This window comes from Dendrobates tinctorius, unplaced genomic scaffold (assembly GCF_039654945.1).
Source record: "Dendrobates tinctorius isolate UK_male_01 unplaced genomic scaffold, ASM3965494v1 ptg000020l, whole genome shotgun sequence".
Lineage (NCBI taxonomy): Eukaryota > Metazoa > Chordata > Amphibia > Anura > Dendrobatidae > Dendrobates > Dendrobates tinctorius.
The window spans coordinates 31,364,814-31,388,607 of record NW_027361688.1 but is presented as its reverse complement, the minus strand read 5'-3'; the positions used below and the strand labels follow the sequence as shown (position 1 = coordinate 31,388,607).

General features: G+C 46.2%; 1 protein-coding gene across 1 annotated transcript; it reads left to right on the top strand.

Moving 5' to 3' along the window:
* Window positions 1-16,189: 16,189 nt before the first annotated feature.
* LOC141083597 (zona pellucida sperm-binding protein 4-like) lies at window positions 16,190-23,121 on the top strand. Its single transcript, XM_073567940.1, has 12 exons — window positions 16,190-16,401; window positions 17,718-17,839; window positions 18,124-18,220; window positions 18,762-18,914; window positions 20,042-20,232; window positions 20,346-20,440; window positions 20,522-20,649; window positions 20,837-21,026; window positions 21,112-21,259; window positions 22,188-22,266; window positions 22,386-22,493; window positions 22,961-23,121. Exons 1-12 carry the CDS (start codon window positions 16,218-16,220, stop codon window positions 23,098-23,100), a joined length of 1,635 nt encoding a protein of 544 aa, XP_073424041.1. The 5' UTR covers window positions 16,190-16,217; the 3' UTR covers window positions 23,101-23,121.
* The last annotated feature ends 673 nt before the right edge of the window (window positions 23,122-23,794 follow it).

Sequence of the window (23,794 nt, the reverse complement as noted above, 5' to 3'; positions counted from 1 at the left end):
TCACAGGACGGTAACTAAAACAACATGACAAGGGGTAGGGAAACAACGGTGGGCCCTGCGATAGGGAAAGGGGACGTGGAGACCTCCTGCACTCCCCTGAGTTAGTGTCCCTAACGCTCCTAATGTTCCCTATGCCGTTTCCGCACCGGGCACAGATCAAGAACCTGTCGCCCTAGCACACCCTACACCTATCCCTTGGTAGGGAGCTGGGTGGCGCAGGCACTGGCCCCACCGCTGTACTAATGCACACTAAGGAAAAACACAAACAGGGAAACACAACTTAGCTTTACTCTGTTGCACTTGCTCCTGGCAACAGAGTCCACCACCAGCATGCAGCTCTCCTCCTGAATCGCTACCACAAAGCTCTGTCAGAGCTACAAGGAAATCCCCTATGATTCCTTCCACACCAGGGCTAAGACAGTGCTGCAAAGAACGCTCTCCAGCTCCTTCCTCCACCAAGGATGGTTGAAATGAACACTATCACCAACACTGATTGCAACACCTGTAACTCTTTTATAGCAGAGCCAGCAATCACACCTGCATTATAATCATGTGAGCTTAACTAAAGAAGCTAGAATGCTATCACGCTCACCACCACCGGGGGCAAACTTGAACAAACGACACCACAGTGCAATAATCCTAATCGCCACCGGGGGCAAAAACCACTTAAGCTTGGTTTAAGGAGAAAAAAAAAAGGTTACCTGTGCTTATCAGTCCTGATCCAGCATGGATCATGACAAGTATTTGGTGAGTTTTTACCTCAGTATTTATAAGGCCTCGTGCACATGCTGAGTATTTGGTGAGTTTTTACCTCAGTATTCATAAGACCTCGTGCACACGCTGAGTATTTGGTGAGTTTTTACCTCAGTATTTATAAGGCCTCGTGCACACGCTGAGTATTTGGTGAGATTTTACCTCAGTATTTGTAAGGCCTCGTGCACACGCTGAGTATTTGGTGAGTTTTTACCTCAGTTTTTATAAGGCCTCGTGCACACACTGAGTATTTGGTGAGTTTTTACCTCAGTATTTATAAGGCCTCGTGCACACACTGAATATTTGGTGAGTTTTTACCTCAGTGTTTATAAGGCCTCGTGCACACACTGAGTATTTGGTGAGTTTTTCACTCAGTATTTGTAAGGCCTCATGGACACGCTGAGCATTTGGTGTTTTTTACCTCAGTATTTGTGAGGCCTTGTGCACACGTTGCGTATTTTTTTACTTCAGTATTTAACCCCTTCCCGCCCCTTGACGCACTGTATGTGTCATGAAAACTAGTGACTTCCCGACCCCGTCACATGACCGGGGGCCCACAGAGTCGGAACAGCCCGGGGCCCTGGCTACCCTTAATTCACCCCGTGTGTACGAGGTGTACGGTACGGAGCAGAGTTGTGTGTATGAGGTGTACGGAGTGGAGCCGTGTGTGTTCGACGTGTATGGAGTGGAGCCGTGTGTGTACGAGGTGTACAGAGCAGAGCCGTATGTCTACGAGGCATACTGAGCGGAGCAGCGTGTGTATGAGGTGTACGGAGCGGAGCCGCGTGTGTACGAGGTGTACGGAGCGGAGCTGCGTGTGTACGAGGTGTATGGAGCGGAGCCACGTGTGTACGAGGTGTACGCAGCCGCGTGTGTACGAGGTGTACGGAGCAGAGCCACATGTGTTCGAGGTGTACGGAGCGGAGCCGCGTGTGTACGAGGTGTACGGAGCGGAGCCGCGTGTGTACGAGGTGTATGGAGCGGAGCCGATTGTGTGTATGAGGTGTACGGAGTGGAGCCGTGTGTGTTCGAGGTGTATGGAGTGGAGCTGTGTGTGTACGAGGTGTACAGAGCAGAGCCGTATGTCTACGAGGTATACGGAGCGGAGCAGCGTGTGTACGAGGTGTACGGAGCGGAGCCGCGTGTGTACGAGGTGTATGGAGCGGAGCCGTGTGTGTACGAGGTGTACGGAGTGGAGCCACGTGTGTACGAGGTGTACGCAGCCGCGTGTGTACGAGGTGTACGGAGCAGAGCCACATGTGTACGAGGTGTACGGAGCGGAGCCGGGTGTGTTCGAGGTGTACGGAGCGGAGCCACGTGTGTACGGAGCGGAGCTGCGTGTGTACGAGGTGTATGGAGTGGAGCCGTGTGTGTACGAGGTGTACGGAGTGGAGCCACGTGTGTACGAGGTGTACGCAGCCGCGTGTGTACGAGGTGTACGGAGCAGAGCCACATGTGTACGAGGTGTACGGAGCGGAGCCGGGTGTGTTCGAGGTGTACGAAGCGGAGCCGCGTGTGTACGAGGTGTACGGAGCGGAGCCGCGTGTGTACGAGGTGTATGGAGCGGAGCCGTGTGTGTACGAGGTGTACGGAGTGGAGCCACGTGTGTACGAGGTGTACGCAGCCGCGTGTGTACGAGGTGTACGGAGCAGAGCCACATGTGTACGAGGTGTACGGAGCGGAGCTGGGTGTGTTCGAGGTGTACGGAGCGGAGCCGCGTGTGTACGAGGTGTACGGAGCGGAGCTGCGTGTGTACGAGGTGTATGGAGCGGAGCCGTGTGTGTACGAGGTGTACGGAGTGGAGCCACGTGTGTGCGAGGTGTACGCAGCCGCGTGTGTACGAGGTGTACGGAGCAGAGCCACATGTGTACGAGGTGTACGGAGCGGAGCCGGGTGTGTACGAAGTGTACAGAGCCATGTATACTTGGTGTATGGAGCGGTGCCGCGCGTATACGAGGTGTACGGAGCCATGTGTGTACTTGGTGTACAGAGTGGAGCCGTGTGTGTACGAGATGTACAGAGCCACGTGTGTACGAGGTGTAAGGAGCGGAGCCGTATGTACGAGGTGTACGGAGCGGAGTCGTGTGTGTACGTGGTGTACGGAGCGGAGCCACGTGTGTATGGGGTATGCGGAGCGGAGCCGTGTGTGTACGGAGTGGAGCCGTGTGTGTATGGGATGTACAGAGCGGAGCCAAGTGTGTACGAGGCATACAAAACGGGCTTTTCCCATGGACAAAGGAGTATAAGGCGGAGCCCTGAGGAGCACTTTGAGGCTGTGTGCCCACGTAAGCGTTTTTATCGCGTTTTTAAGCATTTTTTCCATGCAAAAGCGCTTAAAAAATGCATACATTAAGCATCCCATTCTTATAATGCATTCTGCAATTTTTGTGCACATGATCATTTTTTTTCCACATAAAAAACACATCATGGAAAAAAACGCAGCATGTTCATTAATTTTGCAGAAAAAAATGCATTTCCAACTATATTCAATGAGAATGTGGATGGTCCGGAAAAAACGCGCAAAAAAGTGACAAAACCGCGAAAAATTAAAATGTGGATTTCCTGGGAAGGAATCAGGTTTTGCTCAGGAAATTTCTGCATACGTGGGCAGTGACACATAGCCTAAAACTCGCACATGACGTTCCACCGGAAGTTATGTGCTGGAAGCTGACCGGAAATGATGTAATTTCATGAGGAGATTGTGATGGAGCCATGGAGGCACTTCAGGGAATGCTTCAGATCCATCACCCTGTCCTCCTCCGACAGCGAGGACAGCGGGATCGCCTTGGAATCGGGGATGCCAGCCATGTGAGTGGATCATGATATCTCCAGCATCGGGAGGCTCAGGTGGGCATTACAATGGGAGCCGGGCTGCTACAGTATCTTTATAGAATCTTTCTTTCTCTCTCTCTCTCTGTTCTTTCTTTCCCTCTCTTTTTCTTTCTCTCTCTCTGTTCTTTCTCTCTCTAATCTTTCTTTTTTCTTTCTATCTCTCTGTTCTTTCTCTCTGTCCCTTCTTTCTCCTCTTTCTTTCTTTCTTTCTTTCTTTCTTTCTTTCTTTCTTTCCCCTCTTTCTTTCCCCTCTTTCTTTCTTTCTTTCTTTCTTTCTCTCTATTCTTTTTCTTTCTTTATTTACTTCTTTCTTTTTTCTTTCTCTCTCTCTGTTCTTTCTCTGTCTCTCTCTGTTCTTTCTTTCTTTCCCCTCTTTCTTTCTCTCTATCTCTCTGTTCTTTCTTTTTTTCTCTTTCTTTCTCTCTCTCTCTATTCTTTCTTTCCCCTTTATTTCTCTCTCTGTTCTTTCTTTCTTTCCCCTCTTTCTTTCTTTTGCTCTCCCTCTGTTCTTTTTTTTCTGTCCCCTCTTTCTTTCTTTCTCTGTTCTTTCTTTCTCTCTCTATGTTCTGTTCTCTCTCTGTTCTTTCTTTCCCCTCTTTCTTTTTTCTTTCTTTCTTTCTTTCTTTCTTTATTTCCCCTCTTTCTTTCTCTCTATCTCTGTTCTTTTCTTCTGTCCCCTCTTTCTTTCTTTCTCTCTGTGTTCTTTCTTTCTTTTGCTTTCTTCTTCTTTGTTCTTTCTTTCCCCTCTTTCTTTCTCTGTTCTTTCTTTCTTTCCCTCTCTCTGTCCTTTCTTTCCCTCTCTTTCTTTCTCTCTGTTCTTTCTTTCTCTCTCTAATCTTTGTTTTTCATTCTCTCTCTGTTCTTTCTTTCTCTCTGTTCTTTCTTCCCCTCTTTCTTTCTTTCTATTTCTCTCCCCTCTTTCTTTCTCTCTGTTCTTTCTCTTTCTTTACTTCTTTCTCTCTCTCTTCTTTCTTTCTTTCCCCTCTTTCTCTCTCTGTTCTTTCTTTCTTTCCCCTCTTTATTTCTTTCGCTCTACCTCCTTTTCTTTTTTGTCCCATCTTTCTTTCTCTCTCTGTTCTTTTTTTTCTTTCCCCTCTTTCTTTCTTTCTCTCTGTTCTTTCTTTCTCCTTTCTTTCTCTCTCTATTCTTCCTTTCTCTTTCTCTCTGTGTTCTTTCTTTCTCTCTCTGTTCTTTCTTTTTATCTGCTCTTGCTCTGTTCTTTCTTTCCCCTCTTTCTTTCTCTCTGTTCTTTCTTTCTCCTTTCTTTCTCTCTCTGTTCTTTCTTTCTTTCCCCTCTTTCTTTCTTTCTCTTTCTCTTTCTCTACTCTTCCTTTTGCTTTCTCTGTTCTTTCTTTCTCTCTCTGTTCTTTCTTTTTATCCGTTCTCTCTCTGTTCTTTCTTTCCCCTCTTTCTTTCTCTCTCGCTGTTCTTTTTTGTCCCCTCTTTCTTTCTCTCTGTGTTCTTTCTTTCTCTTTCTTTCTTTCTCCTCTTTCTTTCTCTCTCTCTGTTCTTTCTTTCGCTCTCTGTTCTTTCTTTCTTTCACCTCTTTCTTTCTCTCTCTGTTCTTTCTTCTTTCCCTCTCTGTCCTTTCTTCTCTCTCTGTTTTTCCTCTCTCTGTTCTTTCTTTCTCTCTCACTCTCCTTTCTTTCTCTCTCTCTGTTTTCTTTTTTCTCTCTCTCTGTTTTCTTTTTCTTTTCCTCAGTACCTGACAGTGTGCCCACAGTACCAGCCACTGTGCCCATAATGCCAGCCACTGTGCCCTCAGTACCAGTCAGTGTGATCAGCAGTGCTAAATGGGTGTGGTTGGCTGTGGGCATGGATGTGACTAGTTGTGAAATGGGTGTGGTCGGGGCATGGCCTAAAATTTGCAGCCTTTGTCCCGCTTTCCCTTCTTCAAAAGTTGGGAGGTATGGGTTTACACACTGCACCACAATGTTGCCATCGCAGACGACTGCTAGTGTCCGGGCAATATGGAGCCCCAAGGATATTTGGTCCATTAGGGTTGGTTCAATCTGGACTTCCACCCCTTCGAGGGGCGTACAAGTGTAAGAGGAGGCCAGGACAGTAGTCGTGGCCAGAGACACTGAAGCATCTGTGTCCCGACCTTCCCTCACAGAAAACTGTAATCTACTGCTCAGCGTACCGGCGTCTCCAGATTCAGGTCCCCCTGGGCACTTCTCAGGCAGCAACGGCCCTTCTTCCAGGTGACCTCCAGTAATGAAGACACAGTCCAGAACAACTTGAACATTTTCTTTACTTAGAACTTTGCACATTATATCCACAGTTGGCACATCATGGAATTCACATTCAACTTTACTGGCTTCCTCAGGTTTTCCTATTTTGCTGACTCTTCTGTGCGGCACACGTCCGGACCGGATCGTCTTAGACTGCTCCCCAGATTCTTCCTGGCTTAACCTCGCCATGATGACAATTCCTTCTGCCTGTTTTGCCCCAGACTTGAAATCCGCCACCTGGTTTAGTTGCCTCTGGAAAAGCATCCAGCCCGTCTGTACCATTCCCTGCGAAGCTTCAACTTCCTTCTGTACCACACTCCAACCGACTCCCGCCCTAAAGGCATCCGCCCAGGCTATGAGTCGCCACATCTTCCTTCTACCGTATTGGCCCACTGCAATGATGCCCAGAGGCCGTGGATAATGTGAGCTTTAGCTGATTAAAGTTGCAAGACTGCCAAGCCGTCCTAGGCCTATAGCCCATGTGGACACGTTTGGCACCCTGGCCCCATCTGACTAACTTCCCTTCTGCTCTAACCTTAACTCTTGGTAGCCCCTCCTACACTTAACCCTATACAATCTACTAACTGTTCTGTATACTAGAGTGCCCCAATCTAGTGTCCAAATGAAGAGCACTACGCTTTCCCTATACTGTACACGAAACATAGTGAATATTATCAAATTATATGCAATGAAGAACATGGAGACAAAGCAATGGTAATACCCAGAAGTGGTAGCAGTACATGAGGTAGTATATGTAACATGTAGGAATACCAGTAAGCAAAAAGGCATAAATACAACAATGAACATTATTAACTTAACCGCTTTACTCAAGCTCATACGGGCAAAGTGAGGACAGTCTGGCCAGGGGGGAGGACGATTTTAGCTTCTGCAGGGAGCAGCACTTTTCCTATCATTTTTCCTCCACTCCTCGTTTCCAGTATCAACTGTTGAAACACCTTCCTCTGGGGGGCTCGTGGGATCCACCGGTTCAGAAAAACATCCGGGGACTCGCTGATCAGGAGGGTTCCGAGTACTTTTACACATTTGGAACGCCCCACAGGGCCGGGGGTTACTCGATACCGGGCCTTTCAGGTTCTTTTAAGGGGGAAAAGGGGAAAGTGTCACGCTGGTGATGGTGACCCGGTCCGTGGCCCTGGGTGTCCAATAAAGAAGATGGAAGTTTAAATGAGGGGAAAGATGGTGGGATAATTAATTGTGAAAAGGGGAATCGTGATGCCACCGGTGGTACTCGGCTAGGGTAGCCGATGTTGCGATGCAGATCCACTAGGACGGTGTTAAAGCAGCCAAGATGGTGAAGCTCTCCACGGGCAGAGCTGTGTCCCAGGGCAGTTGAGCCGGTGACGGAGATGGTGAATGCAGTGCATGGCAGGCGAGTTGTAAATGACACCAAGGACACAGTTGGATGCAGTTTCTTGGTTTTTACTCACAAGTCTTGTGCACACGATGACCCGCTTGGTATTGTGTCCTCCGAGGGAGGGGTCTGGCAAACTCTCAGGTAGATCAGGAACACCTGTTCAAGACTCCTCTTTGTGTTCTCCTCTCTAGGCCATGTCTCTGCGCTGATCTCTCCCTTCTTTTCTGCCCTGTGCCTTCACAAGCAGTGTCCCAAGTCGGCAGCCACAGATCACACCGGGCGACGTGGGTCAGGCCCCGGGGTGCTTTACTTCCACAGATGCCTTTTGAGGAATGCTTGTGGATTTGGCTGTCGCCCTACAGTCACTACAGCCTCTGGCTTACTAGTTGAGTCGAGTTCGGTATACTCCGCTAGGCTTAGGAGTCGGCTCCCTCTCTCTGGTCTGGTCCTTCCTTTCCAGGATACGGGCCCCACGGTTGGCTTTCGCACTATCCGTGCCCCTAGGACCCCTTCCTTCCAGTCTTGGAGCGTTATCAAGATGCTTCTCTCTTCTCTGACCCTCTGTCCTCTCACGTCAATCCTGCTCTTACTCTGTCCTGTCACCGACTGACTGGATCTTCCAGAAAGATCCTTTACCTCAGGCTTAACTTCACCCACACACTCCTCTGATTGGCTGTTCTAAAACCACTCCACTTTCTAAGCTCCTCCCCTTCTACCTACCTTCCCCACTAACTCCCCAACACCCTTTCCTAGCCAGTCTGGGATGAGGCCATCCTCCCGAAGGGTACACCCAGCTGCCCTGACTAGACTAGTGTGTGATGGATGCGAGTGTTAGGAGTCCTGGGTGGTGATCCCTCCTTACCTGAGGGTGGGATACCACACCTCTGGATGAGGTGCAGTACCTCTGTGGCGACCGGACCCTCAGGGGTGCCACACATTCATTCCCAGAGTCACTGGAGGGCCATTACTGTTTTCTCTGGGGGTCAGCACGACTCCTTTGCGACCCACATCTTTGCCGCACACTGTAATCTGCATCCAGAACACCCATGCGACTGGGATGGGCAACTGATTGGCCACTGTCAATTTGATCAGTGGGCCCCACTCTGGCCGTGTCACCTCAGGAAAATGACGTCTGAAATATGCTTCCAGCATGGTGGTCACCTGTGAACTGCTATCAACTAGGGAGCGGATGGCTCGACCATTCATTTCAGCCCATATAAGGGGACTCACAGAAATTAAATTATTGGGACTGGCTTCTTTATTTGGCCTTTCAGGATCCAGGCGCTGTCCCCCAGCCACAGAGCCCGCTAGTTTAACGTTTAAACAGCAGACAAGAAAGACAGCATTACTTACCTGCCCAGATCTTGGAACAAATGCACTACAGGGTGCAGCCAGCCCATAAAGCAAGATGCTAGCAACACAGGTGCAAAGTACCAGATTAACAGCCACTCTCCACCTACCCATTCCTGGAGGGGTGACTGCCCAGTATACAAATGTACAATAAAGGCCCGCTTAGGGAGTTGTTCACAGAAAGGTACTGCATAGTGTCTGGTTCACAGCCTATTAGTCACGCCCCTACTTTTGGATTAGGCGTGCTGGCCAGCACACTCTCAATGCATCTCAGTGTGAACACCCCTCATGCTAAACCAGACGTGTTTGGGCTTGGCTGCACCCCGAAAATATAGGGCAAAAAAAAATATAAAAATAGTGAGGTAATAGCTTATATTTTGGCCCAAATACGAGAGCTCGTAACCCATGACAAGGGTCCCCACACTTGCGAGGCCCTACACTAAACTAATTAGCAATGTTTAACGGCTGCCGAATAAGATGCCCCCCATCTCATGCAGCCTTGGGCATATTGTCCAACGTCTCCACACTTTAAATATGTCGGGTGTCTTTCGACTCGGTATTCTTCTCTTTCCTGGCTGGGTACAACGAGCAAGTGGGAATCGGGGTCACTTCTGTCTCGGGACGGATTCGAAGCCATGGCAGGGTTACTCCTGAGGCCAGACCACTCTTCCCGCATTGCCTGCATTTCTTCCCGGATCTCTCGGGCCCATCCTGGCTCAGCTGTGGGTGAAGCGGGCACCCCACTACTTGGAACCATCCCTGTCGAGGCTGCCGTCCCCTGCTATTGTCTCACATGCGCGCTTACGCCACAATCTCCAAGATCGTCATGCGCGGGCTGGCACGCAGGCTGTTGTGAGTTAATTTTCCCCTTCGTCACTGAGGTCTGGTGAACTCCCTATTCTGGTAAAGGAAGGTAATGGGCCTGATTATCAGGCACCTGAGCCTAATGAGGATGACTGGCTGAGTGGAGTCATGGACTGGATATAAGGCTGCCGACGCCCTTCTTCCCTGCGGGTGATTTCTCTGTGGACCTCTAGGACACCAGTCTGATTCCTGCTCCTCTAAAGCTAAGTTTTCTGCTTTGCCTGTTAGCATTTGTGTTTGGTTGTTGTTTTCCTTGCTTTTCTGTATTCTGCCATTCCCTGCTGGGGTGAGCTGAATCTCCTTTTGCCTGTAGCTCTGTCTTCAGAATATTCCTGAGTACTGACATAGCTTTTTTGAAGCCTAGCGTCTTCAGGGCCTTTTTCACTGTCAGTTTGTTGGCTCTTATTTTCATAGGGTTTTTCACGGATTGCAGACAGCAGCCTTCCTGTCCTTTTCTATCTAGTTAGCTTGGGCCCCGTCTTTGCTCAGTCTATCTTTCTGTGTTAGTGTTTTCATCTTGCTTCACCGTCATTATATGTTGGGGGCTGCCTATTGCTTTGGGGTCTGCTCTGGGGCAGTTTAGATTTCCCCTTTCTTTCTTTAGGCCTATTTAGTTCTCCGGCTGTGATCGAGGGGTCTAGGGTATCGTAGGAACCCCCCACGGCTACTGCTAGTTGTGTTGATAGGTTCAGGGGTCTGCAATCCGATAGCTGCCAACTTCTCTGGTTTTCTGGACTTAGTTAGCATTTCTGTTTTTGCCTCCTACGGTGACTCAATCATAACAGCAGGCGCTCCCTCACAGCTTTTTGAAGCAACGTGTCCCTGAGGCCCGCTATAAGTTGATCCCTCAGAATCACATCAGGAGGTTCCACGCCTACATTATCCCACTTAGCGATTGCCACGTGCACCTCTTGTAGCGCATTCATATATTGCATCACCAATTCGCTCTCTTTCTGAATATGGCTAAATAATCGCATCCGCAATTCTCCGATATCAGTGGGATCCCCATGCATCTCTTCCAAAGTTTGCAACACTTTAGTAAAGGTGTCCTGTTCATAGGGGGCTGAAACATTACTGAACATCTAGCATAGCGAGGGTCATTGGGTGCACTATCAACATGCCTTTATCCCTCTTAGACCAGTCCCACAGCAGTGAATTACTCGCTGTAAACTTTGGAAGATTACTGAGCCTGGCCCCCAGGAGTAAACTGGCCCTTGGGACACGCATAACCATTTGGTCTGCTGTCTCTGCGTTCGTGGACTGCATCCTGCCAACTACGCCAAATGTAAGCACGTGCTGAGATGCAATACGCAGGGATTGCAGAGCAGTACGGTATAACAAAATTATTTAATGTAACAGTCAAATTAAGGGTTGATCTCCTCTCAGGGAGTTAATAAACAATGAATCAGCGTTAAAGGAACAGGCGGAATTAAAGCAACAGTCCTATATTCAAATAACACTTATCGTGGCTCCCACTGATGCTCCTTAAGCCACAGTCCAATGGGGGTAGTAGTGACCAGACCACATATTACCATATGAAAAGAATAAATACCTACACACCATGTAATACCGCCACACCTTTACCAGACCAGATGTTACCACCACATAATGACCGAATAATACCACATATAAGGGAGAAATACAGCCACACCGTGACCAGATCGCATATTACAACTACATAGTGACCGAAAACTACAATACTGATCATTAATAAAAACTAAAATACTGACAATACTGTTATTACCACTAGTGACATTATACACAAGAGTGTATAGTGTACAGTATAGTGTCAGTGTACAGGATATTACATTGATCACCAGTGACATTATACACAGGATCTCTCTATATAGTGTATAGTGTACAGGTAATACAGTGATTGGAGTTGAGCGACTTTGGTCGGATCGGGTTTTGTGAAACCCGAGTGAAACAAAATTTGACTCGGATGAAACTGGTCCGACGGGCAAAAAAAGTCGGAGTTTCGTCCGAAACCCTACCCCAATGCAAGTCAATGGGGAATAAAAGTCGGCATTGAGTGGATGAATGTCATCTGCTCAATGCCGACTTTTATTTCCCATTGACTTGCATTGGGGTCGGGTTTCGGACGAAACTCCGACTTTTTTTGCCCTTGTCGGACCAGTTTCATCCGAGTCAAATTTTGTTTCACTCGGGTTTCACGAAACCCGATCCGACCAAAGTCGCTCAACTCTAACAGTGATCACCGATGACATTATGCACAGGAGCTCTGTATATAGTGTCTACCCTCGCCTACTGTATTCTCACCCATCCCTTGTAGATTGTGAGCCTTCGCGGGCAGGGTCCTCTCTCCTCCTGTACCAGTTATGACTTGTATTGTTTAACATTATTGTACTTGTTTTTATTATGTATACCCCTCCTTACATGTAAAGCGCCATGGAATAAATGGCGCTATAACAATAAATAATAATAATAATAGTGTACAGGTAATACAGTGATCACCATTGACATTATACAGAGGATCTCTGTATATAGTGTTCACCAGTGACATTATACACAGGAGCTCTGCATATCGTGTATAGTGTACAGGTAATACAGTGATCACCAGTGACATTATACACAGGAGCTCTGTATATAGTGTCAGTGTACAGGTGATACAGTGATCACCAGTGACAGTATACACAGCACAGGAGCTCTGTATATAGTGTCAGTGTATAGGTGATACAGGGATCACCAGTGACATTATACACAGGAGCTCTGTATATAGGCCCCAAGGCTCTGTTTTAGGACCCCTACTCTTCTCAATCTATGCACTTGGTCTGGGGCAATTCATAAAGTCCCACGGATTCCACTACCACCTTTATGCTGATGACACTCAGATCTACCTCTCTGGCCCAGACGTCACCTCTCTGCTGTCCAGAATCCCAGAGTGTCTATCAGCCATATCCTCCTTCTTCTCCTCTCGCTTCCTAAAACTCAATGTAGACAAATCTGAGCTCATCATCTTTCCTCCATCTCACAGATCTTCTTTACCTGACCTAGCTATAACAATTAATTACATCACACTTTCCCCAGTACCAGAAGTCCGCTGCCTCGGAGTAACCTTTGATTCTGCCCTGTCCTTCAAACCGCACATCCAAGCTCTTTCTACCTCCTGTCGCCTCCAGCTCAAAAATATTTCCAGAATCCGTCCTTTCCTCAACCCTCAATCTACTAAAATGCTTGTGCATGCCCTCATCATCTCCCCCCTCGACTACTGCAACATCCTTTTCTGTGGTCTCCCTGCTAACACCCTCGCACCTCTCCAGTCCATCCTCAACTCTGCCGCTCGACTAATTCATCTCTCTCCTCGCTACTCCTCTGCTTCTCCCCTCTGCAAATCTCTTCACTGGCTCCCATTCCCTCAGCGTATCCAGTTCAAATTACTAATACTAACCTACAAGGCCATCTATAACCTGTCTCCTCCATATGTCTCTGAACTAATCTCCCGATACCTTCCCTCACGTAATCTACGGTCCTCCCAAGACCTCCTTCTCTCCTCCACACTTATTCGCTCCTCACCCAACCGCTCCAAGACTTCTCCCGAACTGCCCCTATTCTCTGGAATTCTTTGCCCCAACAAGTCCGACTATCAACCACACTCAGATCCTTCAGACGGAACCTGAAAACGCAGCTCTTCAGGAAAGTCTACAGCCTGCAATGATCCCCGCTACTTCCTCACCACTACTGGAGGCACCGCCTCACCATCACTGGAGCTGCTGCAACCCACCAACCTACTGTCTCCTTCCCCACCATCCTGTAGCATGTAAGCCCCCGGGGGCAGGGTCTTCTCTCCCCTCTATATCAGTCTGTGATTGTTAGTTTGTTTACTGTAAGTGATATCTGTAATTTGTATGTAACCCCTTCTCATGTACAGCACCATGGAATCAATGGTGCTATATAAATAATAATAATAATATAGTGTCAGTGTACAGGTAATACAGGGATCACCAGTGACATTATACACAGGACCTCTGTACATAGTGTCAGTGTAGAGGTAATACAGGGATCACCAGTGACATTAAACACACAAGCTCTGTATATAGCATATAGTGTACAGGTAATACAGTGATCACCAGTGATATTATACACAGGAGCTCTGTATATAGTGTCAGTGTACAGGTAATACAGGGATCACCAGTGATATTATACACAGGAGCTCTGTATATAGTGTCAGTGTACAGGTAATACAGGGATCACCAGTGATATTATACACAGAAGCTCTGTATATATTGTCAGTGTACAGGAAATACAGTGATCACCAGTGACACTATACACACAAGCTCTGTCATGCGTCACATGCGAGGATGCACATTCAGTTGACACCAGCGGGCCCCCTCTGCTTCCTGCACGGGGGCCTGTCAAAGCCCCGGGGCCCACCGTAGAATTCTCGGGTGTCTGATGGGACCGTCTGATCCTGTGTGTACATATATATCATTCAGCTGACCCATCCTGTTTGAATGATGTACTCATCTATAAGATGGCTGAAGAAGCAGAATTCTGCAGCAAGCCAATTAGAGTGCTGACATATGCAAATGAGCTGGTGACAAAAAGAAACAATTGACTTTTTGATGAATTTCTGCTAAATATTCAGCAGGGACGGGTTATTTTGTCAGCAAGGGCGGGTTACTTTGTCAGCAGGTCACGTTTGTTTGTTTTTTTAATGTCTCCCTAAGGTAAAAACCGGCACATAAATAGAGCTAACTGTTTTTGTGTATAATCGGGTGCGGTGGTAATGTAAAGAAAGCTTTCTGCCAACAGGCGCCGGGAAAGGTCAGAGAGATCCGGCGCCTGCACACTGCAGTACTCTGCTCAGCCCTCAACAGGAGCAGCGGCAGAAGTAAGAAGGAGGCGTCATCGTATAAAGATGGGAGGCGCCGGACCGGACCGTGACCCCCATTGGACCGGACCGCCCCATGGGTGAGTATAATCTAACTTGTGTTTCTTATCTTTCAGGTTACATCGAGGGCTTATCTACAGCATTACAGAAGGCTGTAGATAAGCCCCTGATGGCGATGGCCACAGCTCATACAGCAAAAATGGGGTGACAGATTCCCTTTAAGTCAGGCCCCTCATCTGTCTCTAAGTCACCCCTGATTAACAAAGGGCTGGCTTAGCCAATAAATTCATCCCATGAGCCATCAAGTCAATGACACAGGGAGACAGGAGGTTCTTCTCAAACATCACAGCCATACAGAGGAACGTCCACTTCAGGGATGAGACTATAATGCAGTGATGGAGGAATAACATTTGTAAATGATGTGTACAATAGCCAGTGGCTATATTGGCTCCATTGCGCCTCGGTTTCCTGCTGATTCTACGCCTTGTTCACACACAGCGCAATTTTTTTTTCCATTGAAATGTTTATGCAAAAATTTGCTGTTTCACCATATAAGCAAGGTGGATGTTGTTTCATGAAAACTCCTGCCCACTCTGCGTTTAAAAACGCTGTGAGACTGGATGTTTTTTTGTGCGTTTTTTGTTTTTATTCTCTAAAGGCTAAAATACGTGTTAAAAAGTAGTTGTATTTTTTAATTTCGGAATTCTGAAATCTGTACTAAATAGTGCATCAAATACAGGGGAACGCGCACCAAAAATTGCGTAATTTGGTGAAAACATTTTATCTGCACATTTTTTGCAGAAAACGTGCACATAGAAAGCAGCAGGAAAAAAACACCACGTTTACGCTACATACTGACCAAAGACTGTTGTGTGAACAAGCCTTTTAGCCATCAGTAATTGGGCTCGCGCAAACGACCGTAGTTTCGGTAGGTCCGAAGGAAAAAATCCCAACATGCACAATTTGCCTCCGAGAATCGGATGGCACTCGCCCATTCATGTCTATGCATCCGTGGAAAAAATTGGACTGCACTTGGCTGACATCCAAGTGCAGTCCGATTTTCACACACAGACTAGGTAGGAGACAGAGAAACCTTTTTTTTTTTTTAATTCTTCACCTCTGAGAAAAACAGTTTCCACTCTGATCAAACTCTGATCACAGTGTGATTATCATTATCGGACTGTTTTGCTGGGAGGGAGAACATACGGTCATCTGCATCTTCCCTTTGTATGCCAAAACCAGGAGGGATCGAACAGAGAAAACCTATGATTGAAAGATTGATACCTGTTCTGTGTATGGAGACACTCCTGGTTTCGGCACACAAATACCTGATGAAATATTGATCAAAAATACTGATGTGTGAATAGAGCCTGACAGAAAAGCTTTTTGCTAAAACATATCACAAAATGATTTCCTCCAAAATCCTGTGCCAAACCCCGTACGCTTGCACTATGCTGCAATGTAGTAGTATCCGGCGATCTCTGGTCCTGTAAATGGTGTCATAGCCCAACTTGTCGTGCACCCCCCGACCTAAAAAATGTATTTTTACACTGTGCATTTGAAATCTGCACATCTGTATTATCACAGCCACATCTGAGCCATATGGAGACCAAAATGTTGAAAAATTCCCAAACCCATTTGTTTTCAGATACGCATCTGCCATTATTACCCCTTGGGGAAGGATATTCCATAATTTACTGCTCTAACTGCAAAGAACCCTTTGATATAATGATGACATGTTTTGACATTTTTTAAAAATAGTCTTGTGTAAACTACAGCTGCATGTGTAAACTATGAAGGGGTTAAGCTGGTCATTGAGGTCACTAATGGACATTTGGGGGTCCGCCCTGCACCTGATGCCACTTCAGCTCTTGTCCAATCAGAGGTGCTCTGGTTTGTTCACATTGTATAAAACCCCGGACTATGGTGGCTGGTGATATAGGCAGCTGCTGACAAGATGGGCTTGTGTAGAGTGTGGCTTGGGCTTGTAGTTGCCCTTTGGGCCTCTGGTTTGGGGTCATCAGTGGGTGCAGCGCAGGACTATTGGGATGAGCCATCACATCTGCAGTGTGGAGCTGATGCCATGGAGTTTTCTCTCCCTTCCTTGCTGGGGGATGCAGTATTTGCCTTGGCTGTGATTGGTAAGAGCCATAATGTTGTGTGGGAATGTTGCCCATAGAAGTCATGGTGGCTTGTAGAATGGTCACCACTATCGGCTCAGCAATCACTGCAGCTTTTACTTTTATTTTTGCTCTGTATGTGGTTGCTTGCTATGGGTGACTCTAGGAGACATGAACCTTTTTTTTTTTTTTTTTTTTTTTCCTCAAACTGCCTCTCACATTCAGGACATGTATGTTTGCCATGTTGTGTCCTTGCTGTTAATGTTTGCATGCTGAAGCTGCATTTTTCTTGGCACATGATGGCTGACTAAATCAGTAATCATGTACCTGTAAGAACTGACTGGGTTTCCAGGACAGTCTTAATAAGAGACCATGATCTCTGCTCTGCATAGCAGAACTATGTGTATGCCAATGGCTGATGGTGGCTTTAAGTTCCCCTAAGGGACTATTAAGAGTAAAGCTCATTAAAAAAACAAAAAATCCCCTCCCTTTTGCCCCCTATAAAATAAGCACCCACTTAGTATTATTGCTGCATCAGACATACAAAATTCACCTAACTGGTAATTGGCATAGCATAAGCTCAAAATGTTGTGACTGTTTTCTTTTATTTTCCAGTACTGTGGTTAAATGAATGGAATCATTCAAAATTACTGCTTGTCCTATAGGGAAAAGCCTTCACACAGCTAAATTTGATTTTGAAAAGTAAGATGCCTCTTGGAAGATTGGGGGGGGGGGGGGACAAAAAAATCACCTGTGCTTGAAAGGGTTAAGGTCTCCCTGTAGCTGCTCCTTATACAGTGTGTAGTGATTATCTCCTTGCAATGCTCAGTAATCTCTCCCTGACACTGACAGCTGGCACTGCAGAGCAAGGTGAAGTGACTGCAGTGTGCTCCTTGTATAATGAGTGGTGCCTGGGAACCAGCAGCTGCAGGGAGAATAACACTTCCATTTTCTTCCTGTAGCTGCTGCTTCAATTTGGCTACATCACACCCTCACATGCTATTTATCTGCAGACAGTTTCTGAAGGTGATGGGCTCCCAGTAAAGTGGCTCTCCCTTGTATAATGGCCTTGGTGGGAAAGGTGGTGTCCAAAACAAAGCTCCCCTACTTTTCCTTCTTGAGATCTGGCAATTGATCATGAAAACGGTGTATTAAATGGCGCAGCTGTTGCCAAGAACTGGGCTAAATTACTGGTGACCAGATCCTGCTCCATCTGGTTATTGTCAATGGAGCTCTCCTCATGGGTGGATCCTGATGATGGCCTGGACAATACCTTTGTCAAGACACTACATGTTGGCGTGCCACTGCCAGTAATGTATCTCTCGCCTTTCTTATAGACAAGAATGGAAAGTCTCATTACTTTCACAATGACTCCACTTGTGGCACCTGGCTTGGACAGAAATCTGATGGCTCAATGGTGCTCGGCTCTGCATTTCACGGCTGTTATGTGCGAGAAGAGGTAGGCCGATAAGGAGCCTAGAACACTGTATAGCCTGCAGAATCGTCAATGGATATTGACTTCTGTGGACTGTTTGCCTCTGGCTCCTCCATAGACTTCTATAAGCAGCGACTGTGAGATGTCTAAGAAGTTGTCATCCATATTGTTGTTTCCAAACTTGTACAGTTTATTCTGCATAACTGGGACCTGACACTTGCATCTTCTGGGGTAGAAATTTGTTGTATTTGTACTACTGAAGTATCTTGCGTTGAGACTTTTTTTTTTTTTTTTTTTTTTGATTGCAGAATGACCACTATGTAATGACTATCACTCTAGGAGAAGTTTTCCAGGATGGAAAATCCCAGTATCACAAGAAGGACCTGATGTGCCCCGTTCTCCTAGGTAAATCTCTACGGCGTGTTACAGAGCTTGAGTCCTGTGACGTGGTGTTGGTTTCCTTATGAAGGAGGCTTGTCTGGGCCCAATGACTGTTCAAATCAATAGCAAATGCTTGGTACACCTTTGTCATGGCTGAACTCAACACCTCTTCTGGAGGTCTTTCCTCCTACCCATAATATCTCACCTAGGAAGTGTCCACTCATCTTCTGTGACACGATTGGGAGGGAGATGTCACTCCTGTGCAGCTGATGAATCCACAATGGCTTCCAATGGGTAAAAATTTTAATAAAGGGTTTACAGGGTCAATGCATTTCGAGTTCACGCAGGACCTCCATCAGGACAGAACTCCAGCGTGCATCACTTCTGGCTGTATGGACCTATTGGAGGCAGGGAATAGTACATAGTCTTGACTAAATCTTACTCCCCAACTTGATGGGCTTAAGCCATTCTCCAAAGAACACTGAACCCAGCCTTAGACTAAAAGGCCAAAACAATCAGTTGTTAGTGATTCAATAACTCCTTCTGGCCTTCTCTATCCCCATAGCTATGGATGCTCCAAGCCCAAGTGTCTGTGCTTCAGTTCAGCCAGCCGACCGTCTGCCGTGCGCCAATGACTCTGTCTCTAGAGATCTCTGTGAAGGACTTGGATGCTGCTTTTCCCAGTATGACCGGCTACGTTGCTACTATGGGAATAAGTGTAAGTTTAACCACATGGTCCATTCTAATGCTACATCTACTGGTACAGACATGGTAAAACTGAGCTTGACATGACAGATGTATTAAGTGATGGTCAGTGTATCTTGCATGGGACTGCAGTGTTGTATGTGGCAAACACACTTTTTTTTTTTTTTTTTTTTTATGGCCATGCTGCAACTGAATATGGGGGGGGGGGGGGGGGGGGGGGGGAGCTGGTGCCACCCAGCACTCGCCCCTCAAGAATAAAGGGATGTCAACTTGGCTTGTGCAACTTTGGGATTTCCAATTGCATTGAAGTGCACGACATGGGGGTTCTCATAGAGCCCTCTGTTGGGCAAGTGCTCCTTTGGGATCATTCATCCTTATGAACTCTCACTGAATTTGGGTCTCAAAGCAGAACTGTGAAAAATGAGGATGAATGAACTCATGGAGATCAATATCCAACACTGCAGAGACACCATCACATGTTTCTCAACGCAGTGATTCTAGAGCAATGCCCCACCCTTATGGGAAATATGTAAATATATGCAAAACACAAGCCGCAGAGACACCATCACATGTTTCTAAACGCAAGCAATGACTAGCCAGGTCTTTCCCCGGGAAGGGTAGTCTCCAATGAAGGAAACCACCTATGCCAAAACATGGTATCCATCCACAGACAGATTGCCCTAGAATCACTGCGTTGAGAAACATATGTTGCTCTCCATGAGTTCATTCACCCTCGTTTTTTCAGTCTTCTACTAGGCATTGCTCCTACTAGCCAGTTTCCTACTCCACACTGAGGGCAATACACCGAAACAGCTGTCTGTGGATGGATACCATGTTTTGGCATAGGTGGGTTCCTTCATTGGAGACTGCCCTTCCTGTGGTTGTTCCCTCCCAGGGAAAGACCTGGCTAGTCATTGCTTACGTTGAGAAACATGTGATGTCTCCGTGGCTTGTGTTTTTGCATATATCAAAGCAGAACTATGGCCAAAAGTAGTTTTGTTCTAAACTTCCAATCTTGCACATTGCTTGTGTAGGTGCCAACAACTTTTCCGGACGTCGATAACATCATGCGTATGAAAATCTAAAGATCTTGTCTCTCCCATGATGCTTTCCATATTGCTCTTTTGACTTCTTATACAGTGACTGCTTATTGCAACGCTGAAAACAAGATGGTGGTGGCTATTTCAAAAGACCTGACTGTACCTTCCTTAATTTTGGACTCCGTTTATGTTATGGATGTGGACTCTGCCTCCTGCCCGGAGATGAGAATAGCCACAACTGCATCATTCATTGGGTTCCAGTTACCCCTGTCCTGTGGAGGTGCAAACCAGGTGAGCAAAAAGATGTCTACTCAACCTATCAACTAAAAGTCAAGCCTGCCTTGCTCTATACCTGCAGCAACTGATACTCCTCCTATATAACTTGGGACCATTTGGTTTTACAGGTGGCTGAGTCCTTGGTATACGAACGCACTTTTGTGGCAACTAACCGTGTAGTCACCTGGCAGAGGGCCTCAATCACTAGAGACAGTAACATGAGGTAGTAAAGCACAATTCTAAGCTAACAGACTTTCTTTCTTTTTCTCGTCATGCTTTACTAATGTACTCCCCTCTAATACAGGGTAACCGTACGCTGCAGCTATGGACATACTGATGTTGTCCCTCTGCAGGTCGAAGTTTTGACTCTCCCACCACCTCTCCCTGTGTCCACCTCTGGTCCTCTCCTCTTGGAAATGAGAATAGCCAAAGGTAAGTTTCTTTAACACCCATGATGTGGTGTCACAAGCAATTAATACTACAGAATAAGTAATGGTGCACAGAAGTTTGGCAAAAAAGCCATTTGGTTAGGACAAGGCTTTGCATGAGTCATGATGAATCTCCTGATTCCCTTGTGTTTTATGGAAAAGCAATCACACATCACATCAATGTCTTGCAGATCAACAATATACTTCATACTACACTGAACGAGAGTATCCCATCGAGCGTGTCTTAAGGGATCCTGTGCACACAGAAGTTCGGATTCTGCAGAGGACTGATCCCAGCCTGGTTCTGGTGTTGAACAACTGTTGGGCCACCAATTCTCCTGTACCCACTGACAGTCCTCAGTGGCCTATACTGTCTAATGGGTAAGGGTTGCACAACAGTGGATAAAATCCTTGTCCTGTTGAGGACTTCCATGGTGTAACACCATATTGTGTTCTCCCTCCTCAGCTGCCCTTTTCAGGGGGACAACTATCTGACAGAGCTGGTTCCTGTAGTCTCTTCACAGGGCATGACTTTCCCAACGCACTACAAGCGCTTCATCGTTAATGCGTTCACCTTTGTGGATGCTAACACCCAAACTGCTCTTTCTGGACTGGTAAGTGTCTTGCTTCTATATGGTCTATTGTCTTCAAAACAAAATACTTTAAATAATTTGCAATTCCCTTTACTAGTATCAATGATGCTTGGTTTTAAATCACTTTCTTATTGAGCAGCCAGAAGTTTGTCTGGCTCCTACTTGACCTGGTGACTTGTAAGCACTGCATGTGTCCAGCCACTGCTGTATAGACAGTAAGGTTGGTGGGTCGCCTTGGCAAGGATTCCTAAAACTAAAGATCAGGGCCATGTGGAAATGAAAAGTGGTGGTAAGGGGGAGTAACCATTAAGATCTGCACCAATTGGGGAGCTTCATGCTCAACACCACTCCATTCATTGAGTGGTGTGCTTGGCTTTGAGTGTCTGACCTACTATGACTTCCTGTGTATACATATAAAATATATTTCTGCTGACACAAGTGAACTATAAGAGATAAAGGGTCTGACAAAGTGACCAAACTAATACTTGGTTCTTCACAGTGGGACCAGTCATTAAAATACAGTCTGACTTTCCCTAAATTCCCCCTCACTCACTACTCTGACCTCATAGAGCCAGTGAAGGGTGGGGAACAGATAGAAACCAAGCAGTTGGAAGGTGTATTTAAAGGTCTGGTCCCACCATGGAGCACTAAGTGCCTGTAGTTGGTTTTGAACAGTCATTCTGTGCTGATAGTCCCTTCTGGGGTATACCTTGTCACAGTAAAATTAGTCTTGGTTATGTATAGAATTTGACTTTAACAACATGGGTGCTTAACAAACTGAGCGACGTGTTCTCTTAAGCCTTGTCTTCTACTCTGAAACAGTAAGTGTCCATTGAGGCTCTAAACAACTGCTCTGCCATATGGTCTAAATCCCAGCAGTCAGAAAATAATATATTATATGGCATGTCTGAGCTGTGAAACCTCAAGTGACTTCTCTGTGGTCCTACAGGTGTTCTTCCACTGCAGTGCGTCAGTGTGTGTGCCATCTGCCACAGAGTCCTGCTCCATTAACTGTGCCAGAAGACAAAGTAGGTGGAAATTGAGGTTCACTCAACTACTGTCTTAGGATTGGGGGCATCATCTTCTGCAATCTGTTATTTGATGTTCTGCACATCTTGTGGGCCTAACACTCAGATTTGTCTTGCAGAAAGAATGGTTGCCACATGGGGGTCCGATGTAACAGTAACTTCTAATGGGCCGATTGTGTTTAACACTAAAGTAACAGAAATGGAGAAGTTGCTCCATGAGGAGGAAGGTAAGGTGCTTCATATGTGGTACAACAAGTTTAACTAACTGCAATGGGTAGTCCCTCACCCATGCATTAGTTGGGCATAGACTTTGGTAACATGTCAACCTAATTGTACTCCAACTTGAAAAGACTACCTTCATCATGAAGGAACCTAGCTTTATAGTATCTAAAGTTATTAAGGCCCCAACTCGCCAAGCAGTCTCTGCCAAAATCCTGGCTTAAGTGTCACAATATATTTGACTTTACACCAACTAGGTTTTTGTCCCTGAAACCCATGATGCAATTTTTGGCATAAATGACAATTTAGACAAACATTCCTATCAGAATGGTTGAGGCTGCCAAATTCCTAAGTCTTAATTTATTGATGCCTAGGATCAGTTCCAAAAGCCAAGACTCTTATGGCCTATAGACAATGCATCTCGGAATGACGACTGCTCTCAAATGCTCAACATATAATGTTCCTTCTTTCACAGGCCATCTTGATTCTGGCATTCTTATGGCTTGGTTACAAGCAGGAGCAGCTGCTGTTGGTATACTCCTGTCTGTGTATATTCTGGGAATTTATCTGTATAAGAGGCACAATAAATGTGTTGTGTCCACACTGACTCCTTGAATAAAGCGGACTTTTCAGAAACTTGTTGCATGGCTTTAATCATCACACTTCTGTTCTCGTGTCTATGGGTTACTCTATAAAAGCATAAACCAGGTGTTTGTCAGGACCTATCTAGGTAACTCTGACTAGTCAGACAAGACCTTATGTGCTTCAATGCACACTTGACCACCAAATGTGTACACGCTTGTCTAAATAAGATGCACTCGACACAAGCTAAGACATAATTCAAAAGATGGAGGAGTGCTTCAAGAACTGTTCTCCCTCTAAGCTATCATAATGGTATATTGTCTAGTGCTGTGTACTTGCAATTGCTCTTTTTGCCCTTCTACCCATCTAATTCTCCCATGTGGTTCATCGCATGACGAACAGTGAACTTTATCCTTCTCAGTTCTATGTAGAAACAGTGTCTATTCCCTGCATGAGTCAGCGATTTATTTTTTATATTTTTTTTTTTTTTTTTTTTTTCTTCTAACACTGCAAGTTCCTGGCAGTCAAGCTAAAACCCATTTTTGCTACATCTTTTCTTTCAGTGTCCAGGACTGTAGCTTAAGGCTTGGTGCAGATTGCATTTAGGGCAATCCATTAAACAGATGCACTGAGAATGAGCCCAAATTGTCTTTGGGTTTTTTTTCCCCATCATTGTGTTACACATGTGGCTGCATTGGGTCATTATGCGTTTGCAATAGTTTTATGG

Bases quoted from the DNA above. Each gene is read 5' to 3' on its own strand.
- LOC141083597 (XM_073567940.1), top strand. From the start codon at position 16,218: ATGGGCTTGTGTAGAGTGTGGCTTGGGCTTGTAGTTGCCCTTTGGGCC. The intron at 18,915-20,041 runs GTAAGTTTAACC...CTTCTTATACAG, and splicing joins TTGCTACTATGGGAATAAGT to TGACTGCTTATTGCAACGCT. The intron at 20,650-20,836 runs GTAAGTTTCTTT...AATGTCTTGCAG, and splicing joins GGAAATGAGAATAGCCAAAG to ATCAACAATATACTTCATAC.